At 34.0% G+C, this 18,077-nt stretch overlaps 1 protein-coding gene across 1 annotated transcript; it reads left to right on the forward strand.

The window, feature by feature from the left end:
- The first annotated feature begins 1,254 nt into the window (after positions 1–1,254).
- Positions 1,255–3,542, forward strand: LOC133205931 (uncharacterized). The gene is made up of 3 exons (XM_061341825.1): positions 1,255–1,806; positions 2,506–2,779; positions 3,349–3,542. The coding sequence occupies exons 1-3, from the start codon at positions 1,274–1,276 to the stop codon at positions 3,523–3,525; spliced, it is 984 nt and encodes a 327-aa protein (XP_061197809.1). The 5' UTR covers positions 1,255–1,273; the 3' UTR covers positions 3,526–3,542.
- The last annotated feature ends 14,535 nt before the right edge of the window (positions 3,543–18,077 follow it).

Here is an 18,077-nt window from a genome sequence, read left to right on the forward strand (position 1 = left end):
CCATGCTGTGCCCTGGAAGTGACAGGTGAAAAACCTGCCAGGGAAGAGTCTTCAGGGGTGAAGACCTTTATGGAGGGAGGAATGTGGTGGTCAAATGGGTTTGATCGCCGATGGCCAGATAGCTCACTTGGTATTCGAGCACCTGACTAGAGATTCAGGGGGCCCGGATTCAAATTCTGGTCTGGTCCGTCACATTTTTCTCCTCTCCTTTTACACGCGTATAAGAGGCAAAGCTGTTCTTCTAAAAATTGAATCTGGTAACCTTTTAACCTTTTATGGCAGTCATGTGCTCACACTTGTCAAACTACTGGGTTCATATCACTCTAGCTAGTTAAATTTAATATAAACTGGCCTTTTTCTTACACTATAATAAACTCATTATATCTTTGCAGCATCATCAATGGCCACATGAATCAGTTTATAGACCCTTATGTGTCTGGAGATCGGGGGGGGGGGGGGGGGGGGGGGGGGGGGGTGAACAGAGTTCAGATGATCCTGGCCTACTCCATCACAATTTCTCCCTTCCTATATATTTGATTCCATATTCCATTTATATATGCTTGTAGTCTGATATGATGCTAGGGAAAAAATAAAAATTGTTTTCTTTGGAAACAAAAAGTAGGGGGGAAAGGGGGGGGGGGTTAGACAGAGAACGAAAGCAGTATTGAGTTCATACAGGTTCATGTATATGTCCTCCCTTTGTGCTACACAGACTATCATTATGATCATCAAATATGAGAGTGTAAATGAATATGCTTTCTGGACATCAGATATATGTTATGAGTAATGATACATTTGTTTCATTTTTCAAATGCATACTTCTTGGATCATTTAAGCAATACCTTTTGAAGTTTCTGTAAAGGGATTATATTTTGAATCAATTGTCTGAAATATTTTCAGGATCCCATGCATGCCAGGAAATCCCTCACCTAAATCTGTCTACATATATTGGAACCTATCTTTATGTTTTTTATTGGGTTTTTTTTTTTTTTTTTTTTTTGGTTTTTTTTTTTTTTTGTTTTGTTTTGTTTTTTTTTGTTGTTTTTTTGATGTATGATTTTAGAATTTTTTAAATTGGAAAGATTATAGTTATATATGACTAAAGTACCTGTCCTTGGGGTTATTTTATGTACCAAGTATTTGTGTACATTTTGAAGTAAATATTTAGGACATTTTCTCTGGTATTGCAAAATTCGGCAGTATAAATCTTATTTTAGCTGTTATAATGTTTTATTTATTTTTGCAGATTTTTTTGTGAGCACCAGATGGCAGCATGAGGAAGTTTAGCTTTCTTTCTCCTTCACAGTCACTGAAGTGGATTTGTCTTATAATTCTTACATTCCTTGTGTTGGAGTTACTCCTCTTTAACTGTTTCATATTTTATGGTTTGGGAGTGTTACACAGAACATTTGGTCCGCTGCTCAATATTGGTGATGTGGACTGGAAGGAGGATTTGAAACAAGCCCGATGGGTCCGGGAACTAGTTTACAGGGGCAAAGCGGGGGGATTTGTCTCCCTGTTACAGGACACAGTGGAGAGAGTATACATGATAGAGGGAGGAGGATCTGAGGGGAAAAAAATAAAAACATTTGGAATAGATGTATCACATTCTGGGGAATTTCTGTACATTTATAAACATATACTGGCTAGGAGACATTTTCCTTATGCTCGATTAGTGGTAGACATTGGTGCAAATGATGGGCTTCTATCTAGTAACTCATTTAACTTCATTCAGATGGGCTGGTCAGCATTATTAGTGGAGCCCCAAGCCTCACAGGCTGAAATGGCTGCCAAAAATGTTGTCAGGTAAATATCCGAGACCAATTCTAACATTTCCTTCTTTATTTGGTTAAACTGCCAATTTTTATTGAATCACAGGTGTGAGAAGGTATTACAAAATTATAATCATTCACTGGGTTTGTAAATCTATATTATTAATCTCTAGGTATGTGAATCTATTTTATTATTCACTAGATATGTGAATCTATATTATTATTCTCTAGGTATGTGAATATATATTATTATTCACTAGGCATGTGAATCTCTATTATTATTCGCTAGATATGTGAATCTATATTATTAATCTCTAGGTATGTGAATCTATATAAATATTCACTAGGTATGTGAATCTATATTATTATTCACTAGATATATGAATCCATATTATTATTCTCAAGATATATGAATGATCTATATTATTATTCACTAGGTATGTGAATCTCTATTATTATTCACTAGGTATGTGAATCTATATTATTATTCACTAGGTATGTGAATCTATTTTATTATTATTCAATAGATATATGAATGATCTATATTATAATTCACTAGATATATGAATCTATATTATTATTCACTAGGTATGTGAATCTATATTATTATTCACTAAGTATGTGAATCTATATTATTATTCACTAAGTATGTGAATCTATATTATTATTCACTAGGTATGTGAATCTATATTATTATTCACTAAGTATGTGAATCTATATTATTATTCGCTAGGTATGTGAATCCTTACCGTGACAACAATCAGACAGTGAAAGTCATTAAGAACGTCATCAGCAACAAGTCTGGGGTTGTCTCCTTCCTGCGGCGGTCAGACATCGCTGACATGGAGGGACACATTGCTGAGGAGGAGGTCTTTTACCCAGACAATCCTCCCGAGGGGGATATAATCCAGGTGGTCAGTATTACGGTCAAGAGGTTCACCTCCAAGTATAATGTTCCAAAGTACTTTGGTGTGTTGTCTATTGATGCTGAGGGCACTGGAAACCAGGTATTCTATTGCAATGCATGTACAATTTAATTAAAGGGTTTTTTTGTCACATGTTTACTCCTTTGTACAGTGGATATAGCTTATAGGATATCGTTTTCATATCCGTGGTTGTGACGCCATAGTGGTTTTCGCATGAATTTGATCAAGTCAGTTTTGTGCATTTACATATATAAACAGTGTAAAACATGAAATAGCTATGTATTAAAGGTGTGATAAAAAGAAACTCCCATGGTTTGTGGTTAGATATGATTTTATTTTCCAACTCTTTATGTGTTTTTATCCCCTCACCAAGGCCCTCGGGGGTAAAAACACCCAACTCATTTGATAAAAAATCATATCCAACCTCAAACCATGGGAGATCCTATATATATTGAATTATTTAAGTTAATTCTTCATTATTCTAATGTAACTATGGAAACTTTTTATTTAGTTGTGATACAAATTACACTGTATAGGGAATTTAATTGATAAGAGATCGATACATTGTTGTTTATCCTGTGAAGATAAATTTCTGAAATTTTCAGAGAGCAAATATGGCATGATTTCATTATGAAATTTTTCTTCTACAGATATTACATTCATTTATTGACCTGGGATTTCGTCCAGGATACATCATCTATGAAGATTTACATGAAAGAGCATTTGAACTCCCAGACCTCACAGAGAAATATCTGAACGAGAACGGATACCGCTTACTGTCAAGACGAGGTTGGAATCTTATATTCTGTCATCAGGCAAGAAAGTGATGCATACCGTTTGATTTTATTTTATTCATTTGTTTTATTTATCAGATGATAGATGCATGAATATATAAACCCAATATTAAATTAACCATTTCACAGTTGACAAGTTTCAAATGACCTTCCTAACTGGAAGTCTTTTGTGATAAAAATTAGAAAAAGTACATCAAAATTTGCATTGGCAGTAACTAAGGCAGCAGACATCGAGTATACCTTTATTTTATGACTCATAAAGTAAAGTACAGTAAATAACTGTAACTAAATAAAACGCCATGAGTGTTATGGATTATAATGATTAATTCATGGAAAGAAAATTAATTTTTGAAGCTTGATCACTTCCATTTATTAATAAAGGTTACCAAAGACTTGGAAAAATACATCTTTATTAGTTTTTAGCTCATCTGAGCCAAAGGTTCAAGTGAGCTTTTCTGATAAAACTGTTGTCTGTCCATCTGTCTAGCTGTCTGTCCATATGTCTGTCTGTTAACTTTTTTCATTTTAGATTTCTTCTCAAGAACCACTGTACCAATTTCAACCAATTTTACCATAAAGCATTCCTGGGAAGGGGAGATTCGTGATTGTTAAAATAATGGGCCATGACTTCTTTATAGGGGATACTCAAGGAAAGAAAAAAATTTGGGTGATTGTCTTAAAAAATTTTCTTATCAAGAACCACGTGGCCAGAAATGATGCAACTTAGTGAAAGCTTCCTGACATATTGTAGATTCAGATTTATTCAAATCATGGCCCCTGGGGCCAGTTGGCCACAATGGGGAGTCAAAGTTTCACATGTGAATATATATATGTGAAAAATATTCTTCTCAAGAACAGCAAAGCCATGATTTGACATATCAATGTGGAAGCATCCTCAGGTAGTATAGATTTAAGTTTGTTCAAATCATGACCCCCAGGGTAGGGTAGGGCAAGGTAGGGCTGCAAAAGGTGATCAAAGTTTTACATAGAAATCTATTGGAAAAAATCTTTCAAAATCTTTTCCTCAAGACAGCAAAGCATTTTTTTGTCATATTAATGTGGAAGCTTCCTTGGGTAGTGTAGATTCAATTCTAAGCGATTACTCCTGGAGGTAGGGTGGGGCCACAATAGGCAATTATAAAGTTTTACATGTGAATATATATGAAAAATCTTTAAAAAAAAAACCCTTCTTCTCAAGAACAGCGAAGTCATGACTAATCATAGTTATATGGATGCATCTTCAAGTAGTGGAAATTCAAATTTGTTCAAGTCATGACCCCTAGGGGTAGAGAGTGGGGCCTCAACAGAAGATCAAAGTTATACTTGGGAATCTATAGTGGAAAAAAGTCTGCTGATGAAGAACAGCAAGGCCAAAGTAACTCAGGTGAGGGTTGTGGTCCATGGGTCTCTTGTTAATGTTATATTCAGTTAAAAGTAATACATATAGAAATTGCCATGCTGTGATCTGTTATTTGTAAATGTTTACATTTTTTGGCTAAATTGTACACTTATTACATAGAACAGTTGAAGTTACATCCCCTGTATTCATGACTAAAATCGTGGGCTAAAATGTGTTCATTTAATAAAACAGGCTAGGAAAAGAAAATTAGAAAAAAATTCTATTGACATTGATGTATATTTTGTTATGTGTAAAAAAAGATTAGATACCTTGAGTACAAGAATTACTCCTATTAAACTTGTGCCTTTATGAAATGCTTGTTCTACTCCTTGTTTTGGTCCAGGGTGAGGAACGTATAAAGATGTCTATATTTGGTTTATTTTATATTCAATTTATGTAATGTAATTGTATTGTGTTCTTTTTGTACAAAATAGAGTAATGAATCATCTTTAAAATTAAATACAGTATTCAATCATTAACAACATCAACTTTACATATGTAGCACTTCATGTAAATTGCATAAAAATTGCACATTTCCAAGTGCATGTACCGGGGTACTAAGTATCTAGAATTAGTTTTTATATGTGGAAATCTTGTAATTTGATAAATGGATTTTTTTGACCATTCATGTTATTCTTGTTTGCAAGATGCTAGCAACCTCATAATTTTAGAATTTTAGTTATATAGACACTTAGAGGTGTTATACAAAAATATGTGGGGTCATTGAAAAAATGCATATTATATATGTATTTATCCTGTCAAAGATTTTTTTTAATAATTAAAAGTTCATTTTCTCTAAGTTAAGCAAATTTAACCGTTCCGTAACAATTGTTTACACTGTAACGTCGTTTGATGCTTATGTGACATCAGTTATTAGGCTTCTTGCATGTTCAAATGAAAACATATTGAGTATGATCTGGACAGTATGGCACGTGAAGGGGGCATGTTAATTTGATATGTGGTCAGTAGGTCACGTGGAGAGGGCATATTAACAATATAATGTTGTAGGCAGCATAATATGGTTTTATAGAGTATTGGTCTCAACCAATGAAATTTCAAGATTTTTATCAGAGGCAGGATAATTTTTTTTATATGTGTCATTCTTAATTAAGAATCTTAGTACAATAGTTTGATTACTCAACATATGCTGGGGTAAGCTAGTGGAAATAACCAGAGAGAAAATTAAGACTGAAATGAATCATTATTTAATGAAAATGAAATATCACTTTTGTTTTTGAAGGATATCCCTAGTATTTCTGTCAACAAAATTATCATGGCATCACTTTTCCATTTAACATTTAAAAAAAAAAAGTTTTTAAGTTTGTTTTTCTACAAAAACTCATGTACAAGTGGTCATTTCTGAAAATTTTGTTGCCCTTTTCATGAAAATTTTAATTACAGTTTCAATTGTGTAATCAGTCACGGAGATAACAAACAGATGAAAACAGGCATTCATTTTGAATTTATTGATGATGATGATACTCAAACATATTGACAGCGTAACTACATATATCAATGATGAAAACTGTCAGTTTTCATTGCAAGTTACAAAAATTGTATTATTCTTGCAAACATGCAATGAGGTTCTTCACAGTTAAGCAAAATAAAATTTGAGACAAAGTATACTGTTGAAAATTTTCCAAAAAATTGATTCAGACTTTTGAGGGGAAGGGGGTGGGGATAATCATCTGGCTGTTTTTTTTCTTTTTATGCCCCAGAATCGAAAGATCCTTGGGGTATATTGTCTTTGTCCTGTCTGTCTGTTTGTCTGTTGTCAACTTTAACCTTTCCCATAACTTTTCATTGGTTGGAGCTATGACTTTCATATTTCACATGTGTATTCCTTGTGACAAGACCTTTCTTTGGGTACCATCGTATTTGACCTTTTGACCTTGACCTTGGAGTTTGACCCACTTTAACTCTTTAATTTTATAAGACTTTAACCTTGGCCATATTTTCTGAACAGTTAGTGCTTGAGGTTTCAAACTTCACATGTGTATTTTTTGTGGTAAGGCCTTCCTTTGGATACCAACTACTTTGACCTTGACCTTGGAGTTTGACCTACTTTTGAAAAACTATAACCTTGGCCATAACTTTTGAATAGTTGGTGCTTGGGGTTTCAAACTTCACATGTGTATTCCTTATGACAAGACCTTCCTCTGGATATCAACCTCTTTGACCCTTTGACCTTGACCTAGGAGTTCGACCTACTTTTGTAAAATTTTAACCTTGGTCATGACTTTTGAACGGTTGGAGCTAGGGCTTTCATACTTCACATATGTAATCCTTGTGACAAGACCTTCCTTTGGATACCAACCACTTTGACCTTTTGATGTTGACCTAGGAGTTTGACCTACTTTTGAAAAACTTTAACCTTGGCCATAACTTTTGAATCGTTGATGCTAGGGCTTTCATACTTCACATATGTAATTCTTGTGACATCACCTTCCTTTGGATATCAACCACTTTAACCCTTTGACCTTGACATTTGAGTTTGACCTACTTTTGAAAAACTTTAACCTTGGCCATAACTTGGGATTGGTTGGTGCTAGGGCTATCATACTTCACATATGTAATCCTTGTGACAAGACCTTCCTTTCAATAACAAGAACTTTGACCTTGACCTTGACGTTTTACTTACTTTTAAAAAACTTCAACCTTCGCCATAACTTTTGAACAGTTGCAGCTAGGGCTTTCAAATTTCACAGGTATCTTCCTCGAGACAAGACCTTTCTTTGAGTACCAACATTTTTCATCTCTTGATCTGGATTTTGACTTGCATTTGAGAAATTTTACTTTAAACTTTGCCATAAGCTGCCATTCATGTACGGGGGCATCATTGTTTCACAAACACATCTTGTTTTTTAAAAAGATATTTTTGTTGTTGCTCTACCTGAAACAGTCAATCATTAATTTCATTAGTTACCGGAGTAGGTTATAAGCCATCTTGTTTTGTTTTCAAATATTTTTTTTTTATATTTGGTGCTTTTAATGTTTTTGTTCATATTCTTCAATTGTTAAATGATCAAATGTGCAATTGACAAGGTTAATTATTTTTGATTACCTCAGATGAAAAGTATACACATCATGTTTTCTTTTATACATTTGCATTTTGAATGTTTTAGAAATCGGTAGATTTTTTTCCCACATGTAGCTAGAATATTAAGAAATACTTTTTAAGGTGAAAAAAAATAACAAAGTGCAATTGACTGTTGTATTTTTTCTCCAAAAGAACTGATTGAAGGATATCTGTGAAAATCATACTGTTATTGTGAATGCTGGCAAAACATTCCAATTTTTATTTTTAATTCCTTACAATATTTGTAAACTCATTCATTCATTTGTATTATTTGCAAAATATATGATGAATAATTAAATATACATGTTCAGTACAACTGTCAATGCTTTTTTTGCCATTTTTTCTCCAATTAGTTGCATTTTGTTGCATTATACTCGCTTTTGCATTTTTTTTAAATGTTTTTTTTTTTCCTTTTTTTTTCTTCTTTTTTTTTAAGTTAAAATTGTTTTCTTCATTTAGGAACAATTATTCAAGTAGAGATTACTGACATAATAATATTTCTGTTCTTATCAATCTGTTTATCAGTAAGATGTAATAATCAACAGTTACTCAGATGACAGTATATATGGTCACCAAGTACAGTTAGAGACAAACATGTTATAATAAAAGGAGATTTCTCTGTGTTTTAGTATGACCCTTTTTTGGCACACATGCAGTAATTTCCCTGAATACTTTGTAGAACCAAATATTCATAGTAAAATTTGATATTTTATGTAGCATCAGATCAAAAAATTTGGTGAAGTGTTTAATTTGATTAAAACATATATTGATTTTATTTTCATACAAGTACGTTAAAGGCATATATATATATATTAATATTTACATCATTTTATACTATTTTTCTTGCAAGATTTCGTTTGAAATACTTAGATAAATAATTTTTCCATGAACTTTCACAGTTGACCAATAATACAACAAATATTTCTGCTCTTGCAAAAAACTTGTTCATTTAGTTGCCTAAAATTATGATGTCACAGCAAGAGGCATGTTCGCTGTATCGGTGTTTTACTGTATATTAATTATTTGCCAAAAATTTTGCCTAGATTTTCACAAAAATTAGACATGTTTTAGATTCAGACATTTCATGCTTTAATGACATTGTTTAAGGAAAGCTTTTAAGTTTGTTGTCAGTTTCAATATTATGTTTCATATAAACCAGACTTACCTGTAAATCTATGCTTATAATATTTTGTCCAGTACAATGTATATGTATGTTTACTCTAAATTGACTTCTGTGAAGGATTTTTAAGGACATTTGAGAATTGTCAAGGTTGAAGAATGTAGAGTTCTAGTACACATGTATATGCCAAGTTTTGACTGTGCCCAGAGGGATTGAGTAGTCCCCCCTTAGCACAAATCTCCTTATTTGCACAGTCTTTGAAAATATTTTCATCCAATCTAAAAAATAAAAAAAAAAATAATCAGTTAATATAATACATATACATAACATGATATATGGTTGTGAGTATCTTTATTTTTGGCTGTATAACAATGTAATTCTTAATGTTAACATTCCTTTTATGTATTTTTTATAGTCATTCATTAGAGTGTTTCCTTTTGTATCAATACTCACTACCAGGTATTCACTTCTAAACTACTACAAATTATTAATCATATTGTTATCAGGGATATACATATAGTATCTGTATTTAATGCCAAAGTGAATTAAAGAGAACAAAATATATTAAAACTTGTTTTATGTATTGCTTTCAATTTGACATATATAATTAATTGTCAGTTATATGTTTTCATTAAAATAATATGAATATATGAATGTATGACAACATTTTTCTTATAAATTTGTCTGCATGGTAACTGTTCAAAATTTTGAATTCTTCTCCAAAACAGTTACTTTTTTTCTGAGTATAGTATCTTGCTATAGTAAATTTTCCTTTAGATGCTGGTTGCACCCCCCCCCCCCCCCCCCACTGCTTGGTGTTGTAATGTCTAGCACTGGCAAATTCCAGCTTTTGGACAGTAAATTAGGTTTTTTATTTTGGATTGTCGGATGATTTTGTGAATATGCCCCCCACCCCCACTTTTGGCCAGTTTACCTTTTTTTTTAATTTGCTTTTCAGATAATTTTAGGAAGTTGCCCCTGCTCCCACCCACCCCCCACTTTTGGTCAGTTTACGTTTGGTGTAACCCCCCCCCCCCTCCTTCTGAGAAGATGTTAGACAGGTAGCTTAGCAAATAAACATGAATTCTTAGCCTATCATACCAATACTTCGTTATTTGATATCATTTTCCGTGTTTTTAAGTTTTAGAGATTGCCCCTTTATGGTATATAAAAATACTAGTATATTTATCAACCGTAAAGAAGCAATCTCGAAAACTTGACAAAACGGAAAATGATATCAAATATCGAAGTATTGGTATGATAAATTAGGAATTCATGTATATTTGCTAAGTTATCATGTCTAAAAAAAATCTCAGAAGGAAGGGGGGGGGGGGTGTTACACCAACCATTCGTCAGGTGCCTGTGTATTATACAGCAAGTACACTGATACTTACTGATACATGTATTAGTAAATGAAAGCAAATTTTATATATGGTTTTGTTTTGTTTGTTTGTTTTTTCATTCTCTTATTTGTCCAACCATTGGTATTTTTCTCGGCTTATTGGTCCATAACTATTAACATGAGACAATAAATTTACGACAGTTTATGGCAAACACCAAGAAGATAGCAGAATACAAGTGTATAATAACACTAATCTCAGTGTCTCATGTATCCTCCTGTCTGTTTGTCAGATCTTCTTAGAATTTGATTCATTGTGCTGCAAAGCTTTGCGATACGTGAGAGAAATCAGTCACTGACATTCTGGCCAACATTGATCTCCCCTGGGCCCCGGCCTCAAGTATTTTGACAGTTGATCTATGGGGTTTAATGACCTCATCTTCCATTTTTATGCGCAATATTGGATGTTCTATTATACTTTTCATTTTCTCCGCTACTAGGACTGTCTTTGGCTAGGTTATTGATTGATGTTTTCACAGGAAATGTTTCTTTTCATTTTCGCGGATTAAATTGGAAGTGTAAAGCTAGATGGAGAAGTATTTGGAGTCATGCTCCCCGTAATGTAATAATCGAAAAAAGTAAATCGTGCAAGGAAAAGCACTCTCCAAGTTTTCTCTTCCCGATATTATCCAATTATTGGTGGAACAGCATTTCATCTAATCTCAGAACCAATGGAGATACATAACGTCCTAAATAATCAACAGAGACCCGGCTTTCATGAAGTTGTAAATTAAAATTTATACTTTTTACATAATATATTTGTTTTAAACTTTTTATAAAAAAAACATTAACTGAAAAACATAAGTAAAACATTTTAAGCATTAGACTTTAACCAGTTTCTGTAAGACTGAATCTGTTCTTAATGCCCAGAGAGGTAAGATTTGACTGATTCGATTATATAATTAAAATCTTCACAGTAGACTGTTACATGTATGTTTAGGTGGGCTAGCGCTGTAACCATCATAAAACACAGGAAATATCTGAACCCTTGGTTTAATTTGCTGAATCGATTAATTATTAATAGGAAGGCAAAGTGGTGCACTTGGGGTGGTGTTGGGGGGTGAAAGGTCTCAATTCAGAATGGTGAATCTAGAGTGAGCTTCACATTGGCAATGGCATAACTCATTAACTGTGCTTTAACCATTCTGTAGTTTACTGTAATTTCAATTTTAAGGTGAACAAGATGTGTTTGTGAAACACTGATGCCCCCGTATGACAACTTATAGCAAAGGTTAAACTTTCTCAAATGCAAATCAAATATGTTGGTACCCAAAGTAAAGCTTGTCTCGAGGAATATACCTGTGAAAGATGAAAGCCCTAGCGGCAACCACTGAATAGATATGGAAAAAGGTTAAAGTTTTTCAAAAGTAAGTCAAACATCAAGGTCAAATGGTCCAAATTAATGGTGCCGAAGGAAAGGCCTTCTCACAATGAATACACATGTGAAATTTGAAAACCGTAGCACCAATCGTTCAAAAGTTATGGCCAAGGTTAAAGTTTTTCAAAAGTAGGTCAAATTCCAAAGTCAAGGTCAATGGATTATAATTGTTGGTATCCAAAGGAAGGTCTTGTCACAAGGAATAGACATGTTAAATAAGAAAGTCCTAGCACCAACTGTTCAAAATTTATGTCCAAGGTTAAAGTTTTCCAAAAATAGGTCAAATTACAAGGCCAAAGGGTCAAAGTTGTTTGTATCCAAAAGAAGGTCTTGACACAAGGATTACATATGTGAAGGATGAAAGCCCTAGCACCAACCGTTCATGATCAAAAGTTACGGCCAAGGTTAAAGTTTTCCAAAAGTAGGTCAAACTCCAAGGTCAAAGGGTCAAAGTTGTTGGTATCCAAAGGAAGATCTTATCACAAGGATTGTCTATGTGAGGTATGAAAGCCCTAGCACCAACCGTTCAAAAGTTAGGGCCAAGATTAAAGTTCGGTAAAATTTTGCAAAACTGGGTCAAACTCCAAGGTCAATGTCAAATATGATGGTACCCAAAGAAAGGTCTTGTCACAAGGAATACACATGTGAAATATGAAAGCCATAACTCCAACCAATCAAAAACTACGGGCAATGTTAAAGTTTCTGCGGACAAACAGACAGCTAGACAATTGGACGGACAGGGCAAAAACTATATACCCCCGAATCTTCGATACGGGGGCATAAAAGTTAAGAGATAAGTAGAACCAATGACCATATGATCAACGTCGCTATTCGACGTAACTGACTTTTGACACCCCGACTACAAATCGACATTAACCAGAACTATACATCTCTGAATCTTTTTCGGCATTTAAAAACAAGTGCTCTGGATGGATTTTATTTCTCTGTAGTTCGTTTAGACATTTCCTAGGTCTATACCAGTTTTCCTGGGGTGAAACTTTATAGAATGTTGGAAAAAGAAACGTCTTCCCCTTTTTACGTCATTTTCAAGCCCTTAATTGTTTGGACAATACGATAACTTTTCATAGAACTTAGAGAATGAGGTAAAAATTTGCAAATTTTATGGAACAATTGTGTCAAACCACATGCCTGAATTAACGAGAATTTTGGAAGACAAATATTAGTATCAAAAGAGTTTTCCTCAGTTACACTCAGGTAGAAAAAAAGATTATGTTCGAGGTTATGCCTAATAAAACTAATGATTTATGGTTCATTCTATAGATAGAAAAGATGATGCTAACTAAATGTTTTAAGCCTAAAGCGGTTTTAATTTTATGGCGCTGGTCCACGAATTTTTTGATTACCCCCGGTATACTAGTACTTCTGCATTGAACTATGAACTATTTAAAATCTCCAAACAGGAAGATACTAGCATTGGGTTATAAAATAGGACCTACGAGAGAACAGAAATGCTTTTGTCTTGATAAAAGATGTGTCATCTGAATCTAGGGAGTTCTATTTAGAGGAAAACTCTGATAAATATAATAAAAATACACGTGCTAGCTAGCTTGCGCTAGCAATGAAGTAAAAATGATTCCAGTCTCAGTCATCATGTCCTCCACACTTTCATTTTTGTGAACGAAAAGATTTTCTAATTCATTTATTTTTCATTTCAATATCTCTAAAAATTAACAATTGCTCATTTTATACAAAATTTAAGAAATAAAATCTTACATTTGGTTAATTCAAGGTCTAAAGACCGTTATCATAAACGGTTAACAACCCTGCCTAGAAAACTCATCTTGTACTTGCCCTTCACGTTCTAAATGTTTACGAAAATTAATAAAGCTAATAGCTACGCGCTCGGGTAATCTGATTTGATACACGTTCCTCTCAAGCGAATATCCCAATGAAACCGACGTGCTTATATGAATAAAATGTTTGATGAAACTTTCTGAAAAACTAATTACGAGAAAGTCTAAATAGGGATAGTAACGGAGAGGTCACGTGGTATTCCAACAATTTCTAACGACTGCAATCGGCTAGAATTGGATTGTCTTGTCAGAATAAGCGCTGAAAAGGCAGAGATTGCTTCAAAGGCTGTTTTCTAATTAGATAGATGTCGCTCTGCGGATTACTTACATTTAATAAAAACGCGTTTTCACCAAAGGCCGAATAATATTGCTTCCATCGACCGCACGATGTTTCTTTTTGGAGCAGAATGAATCAGTGTTTTTGACTGATAAGGGGTTAGCGCCGGGCTTTATACATTCCCATTTTTTGTCAAGTCCATTGATCTGGTCTGTTTTTGTTTTGGTTTTTTTATTTTTTGCAAACGCTGCTTGACTGATGTGCCCAAAGAATTTATCTGTACACTGATATAAATATTGCCTTTATGTTTTAGCATGCTGATGAATCGATATTAAATCTGGACGGTTTTACAAAGCTAATTCAGCATCAAGAGTTCATTCAAGGTTCATTTTTACAGGTATTTGATTTACAGAAAGAATCTTTTCATACGAAGAAACTGTGCGCAAGTTCTAATGGATCCGGACAGAAATAACTTCACATAGCCGGTGCATACGCGGATCCAAATGTGAAAGGGAAAGAGGAAATAGAAAGTCCTTTAGTGCTGACTCATCCATTCCGGAGACTGAATAAATCCTTATAGTACAAAATATCTGTGCCGTGTACATAACTTTATTGTTCCTCAGTTTTATATTCATTCAATTGAATGTAAAGCAAGGCCGTCGGTACGGGGAGTCCATTGGGTGTGATCGCACCCCCTTTTAAATATAATCATATCATAAAATATCATTCTCTAAAAAAGGTAAATTCATTGTTCACCTGTCAAACGTAATGTTGTTAAATTTTTTGTTTATTTAATAATATGTGAAAGTATTACTCTTAATTAAATGGACCAGAATCCATCAAAATTGTACACATTTATTTTGACCGAGGGGGTACTCCTCCCAGACCCTACCTCGCACCCACCTGTTCAAGAAACCTGGCCCTGTGAAGAATCTATAAATAAGTCACCTTAATTTGCTGGTGTGCCAAAAAATTTACTTGTGATAATTTATTTGAGGTGGTTTTCAGTGTTGCACAAGAGAGATGTGATGAATTGCATGCTCAAGTTCGTTCTTCACAAGAAATTTTTACTGTGAAAAGCTCTATTCATAGGCGTCGGAAGCAAATTGAAAGTGGGGTGGCTAATTGAAAGTGGGAGGGGGGGGGCTAAACCAACGAAAAAAGGTAAGCCCCAATTTTCAATGCCTATATTATGTCTATCTTTTCAAAAAAGTGGGGGGCTAAGCCCCCCCCGTTAGCCCCCCCCCCCCCGGTTCCGACGCCTATGCTATTTCATTTTAACCAAAGAAGTTTCAACCACTCACGTAAACCGAGTTATCGTTCTTTACATGTTATAAACGATAGAATATGGGTCCTGAAATATATATGTCAGATATTATTTTGCTCTCTTCTGATAACTAATAAACTCGGTGAAATTTTGCCAAGACATCGGAGATGTTTCATCTAAAACCCATTATTTCAAAATAACTCTTTCTGATATTGATTCAAGTTTTGGTTAAATGTACTTTTCCCAGTAACTGGATTACTGTTACATCAAAGCACAGAACATCAGCGGAGGTTCTGCAAACGGCACCGTATCTTCTCCAATCTAGTACTGGTCTAAACGTGAACCATTTTGTTTAAAATATCTCTACATACGAAAATGAATCACTGTCCATTAGCAAAAAATAAATAAAAAATAACAGAACATCAAAATAAACACAAGAACGGCAATTTATTGCTTGAACAGTATTTAGGCTTTTTTGGTGTGCCTACAACATTGAAAAAATATCACCCATCAAACATGAACTGCATGGCTGTACCACTAATTTGATGACGCTGCGGCTTACTTTGGCCGGAGTAGGGGCCTGCGTGTCGATTCTGGTGTAATTGGGTTCAAAGAATCTCATAACTCACAAGAAAATTCTAATGAAAATATAATCTTTGCATCTCCAATTCCATGAGATTTATCACAAAATAATCAATACTGGGACACCCTTTACAGCAACCTCGTGTTACTCTCTATGTTCTTATAAATAAAAGAGGGGTGGAGGGGGGTCGGTCAGATTCGCTACCTCAGAATTCATGGCCATTGTCCAAGTCTAATTTTGTGTTGCTCTTTTATTTATTTGTGTGCACGAGTACAAAAATTTAGTTTGCAAAAACCTTTACAATTTTACATTTATAGATTGCAAAACTTGTTGGTTTTTTCACATTGTATATAAATATTAAAACTCTATTATTTACAAATACGTGTATTAGGTTTTTTATCCCCAGTTTCTGGTGCTACGCAAACCTGCATGACTTTAACGCTCCATACAGATAGTGGTGAAAAGTTATTGTTAGTATTACAATTAACATAGTATGACTTGTCCAAAAGTCTTGTTGATAAACTATCATATAAACTTTTGCAAACAGGTCAGAACTTGTCATCTTACTTTATTGCAGGAATGTAGAAACGATTCCTTTTATAAATACATGTAAATTATGTGCTGAACAATTCAAACTTCTTGAAACGTTGACTAAATGTAGTTTTTTTTAATAATAAAAATGTCAGCTATGATCCCCGGCTTGTTTTTTAGTATATGAACTGATTAAGTACTAAAAAATATCATGGTGAGCTGTAATATTGAACTGATCGTTAACCGGAGCCCAACCTGGCAGTTGATACTTGAAGGGCATTTCATCAATACTTCTCTACCACACCAAACACTAACAAACATTAGACGTAGATAAAACATGGCTTTTAATTTAGAGTTTCCAGATTGATATTAGACGCGCTAGTCAAACGCTTTCAAAGTAAAATCATTTACACTGAGCTAAAAACAGATAAAATGATCAATTATTGCATATCAAATATTAATATCGGTCTTCTTGGACTGCTACTTAAAACATGCTTCTGTAGTAGCGACAGTTGTTATCACTACATCTTGCTTGCTATATATTCTAATTAACAATCACGTCAGAGAAGTTTAAGTGTACAAACACGCATAGAAATCCGCAACTCGGAGAGAGAGAGAGAGAGACTCAGTTATTCAATCACAGACCTCAAGCTGGCTTTCTTTCCTGGTCAAACTTCTGATTAACCTGTAAATTTTACTTATCTGTATATATTTTACCATCAGTAAGATATCAGACAGTAATTAGGGGTATACTTCCGGCCTCTTTGTTTATTAAACTGTAGGAATTAGCTCTAAATCTGAAAACCAATGCCTTCATGTGAAACACGTGCCGTGTGATAAACTATTTATTTTGGTTAATTCCCCACAAATGTTGATGAAGATGTTTGCAAAATTAAACAAACATGTCAATAGAATGATTTTACAAATATTTCAAGAATTTCTTGTCAACAATTCGATGTTCTTGTACAGGATATTTTGAATGAACATTCTTTCTTCTTTAGAATTCTTGTACAACAAAATGTTACAGAAAAACCAATGAAGCACAAGATGGTATCAAACTATATATACCGATCATATCGTGTGTTTTTTTTATACAGTCTAATCTCTGACATTTTGATTTTTGGCTGCTGCACGTAAAAATATTTGTAGTGTGATCAGATAAACGCTTTATGATGGTGAACATGCCTCGAAAGATTTTACTTCACTGTCCAAGAAAAGAGAACCATTCAGATAAGGCGACATCTTCCAGTCTCGCTGTCGCTGTGGAGGCAAGGGCGATAACTCAATCTGTCACCTTGCCGCATCAATAATTGCTCATGACGTCAGCAATTTGGCTCACAGCTGTATATCACCAAAATCTTTCAAACGTTCCAATAAAAGGACATCATCTGAGCTTAACGGGCAATAAAAGGGAGAAGAGAAACTGATAGGCATTCAAGGATCCCACTTGCGTTTGGTTTGACCTCTTTGGCACAGCTTTAACTGACGGAAATCGAGTGGCACTGCGCAATTATTAAACTTCTTTTCTAAAATAAAGTTTATCTCGATATTGTGTCAATACTCAGTGATAGATTAGATCGCTATAGAATCTTTATTAATGTTCCATGCACTTCGGCTTTTTTAGCAATTACACGGATCCCATGAGCCCCCAATGAGTAAATTTGGAAAGCAAACTATTGATATTTCAATAAATCTTTAATTAATTAGTTCTTTTTATAGCAAATATATTAGATTTAAA

The sequence above is a fragment of the Saccostrea echinata genome, unplaced genomic scaffold (assembly GCF_033153115.1).
Source record: "Saccostrea echinata isolate AGI-Se365-2 ecotype Australia unplaced genomic scaffold, CSIRO_AGI_Sech_v1 ptg000054l, whole genome shotgun sequence".
Classification (NCBI taxonomy): Eukaryota; Metazoa; Mollusca; class Bivalvia; order Ostreida; family Ostreidae; genus Saccostrea; species Saccostrea echinata.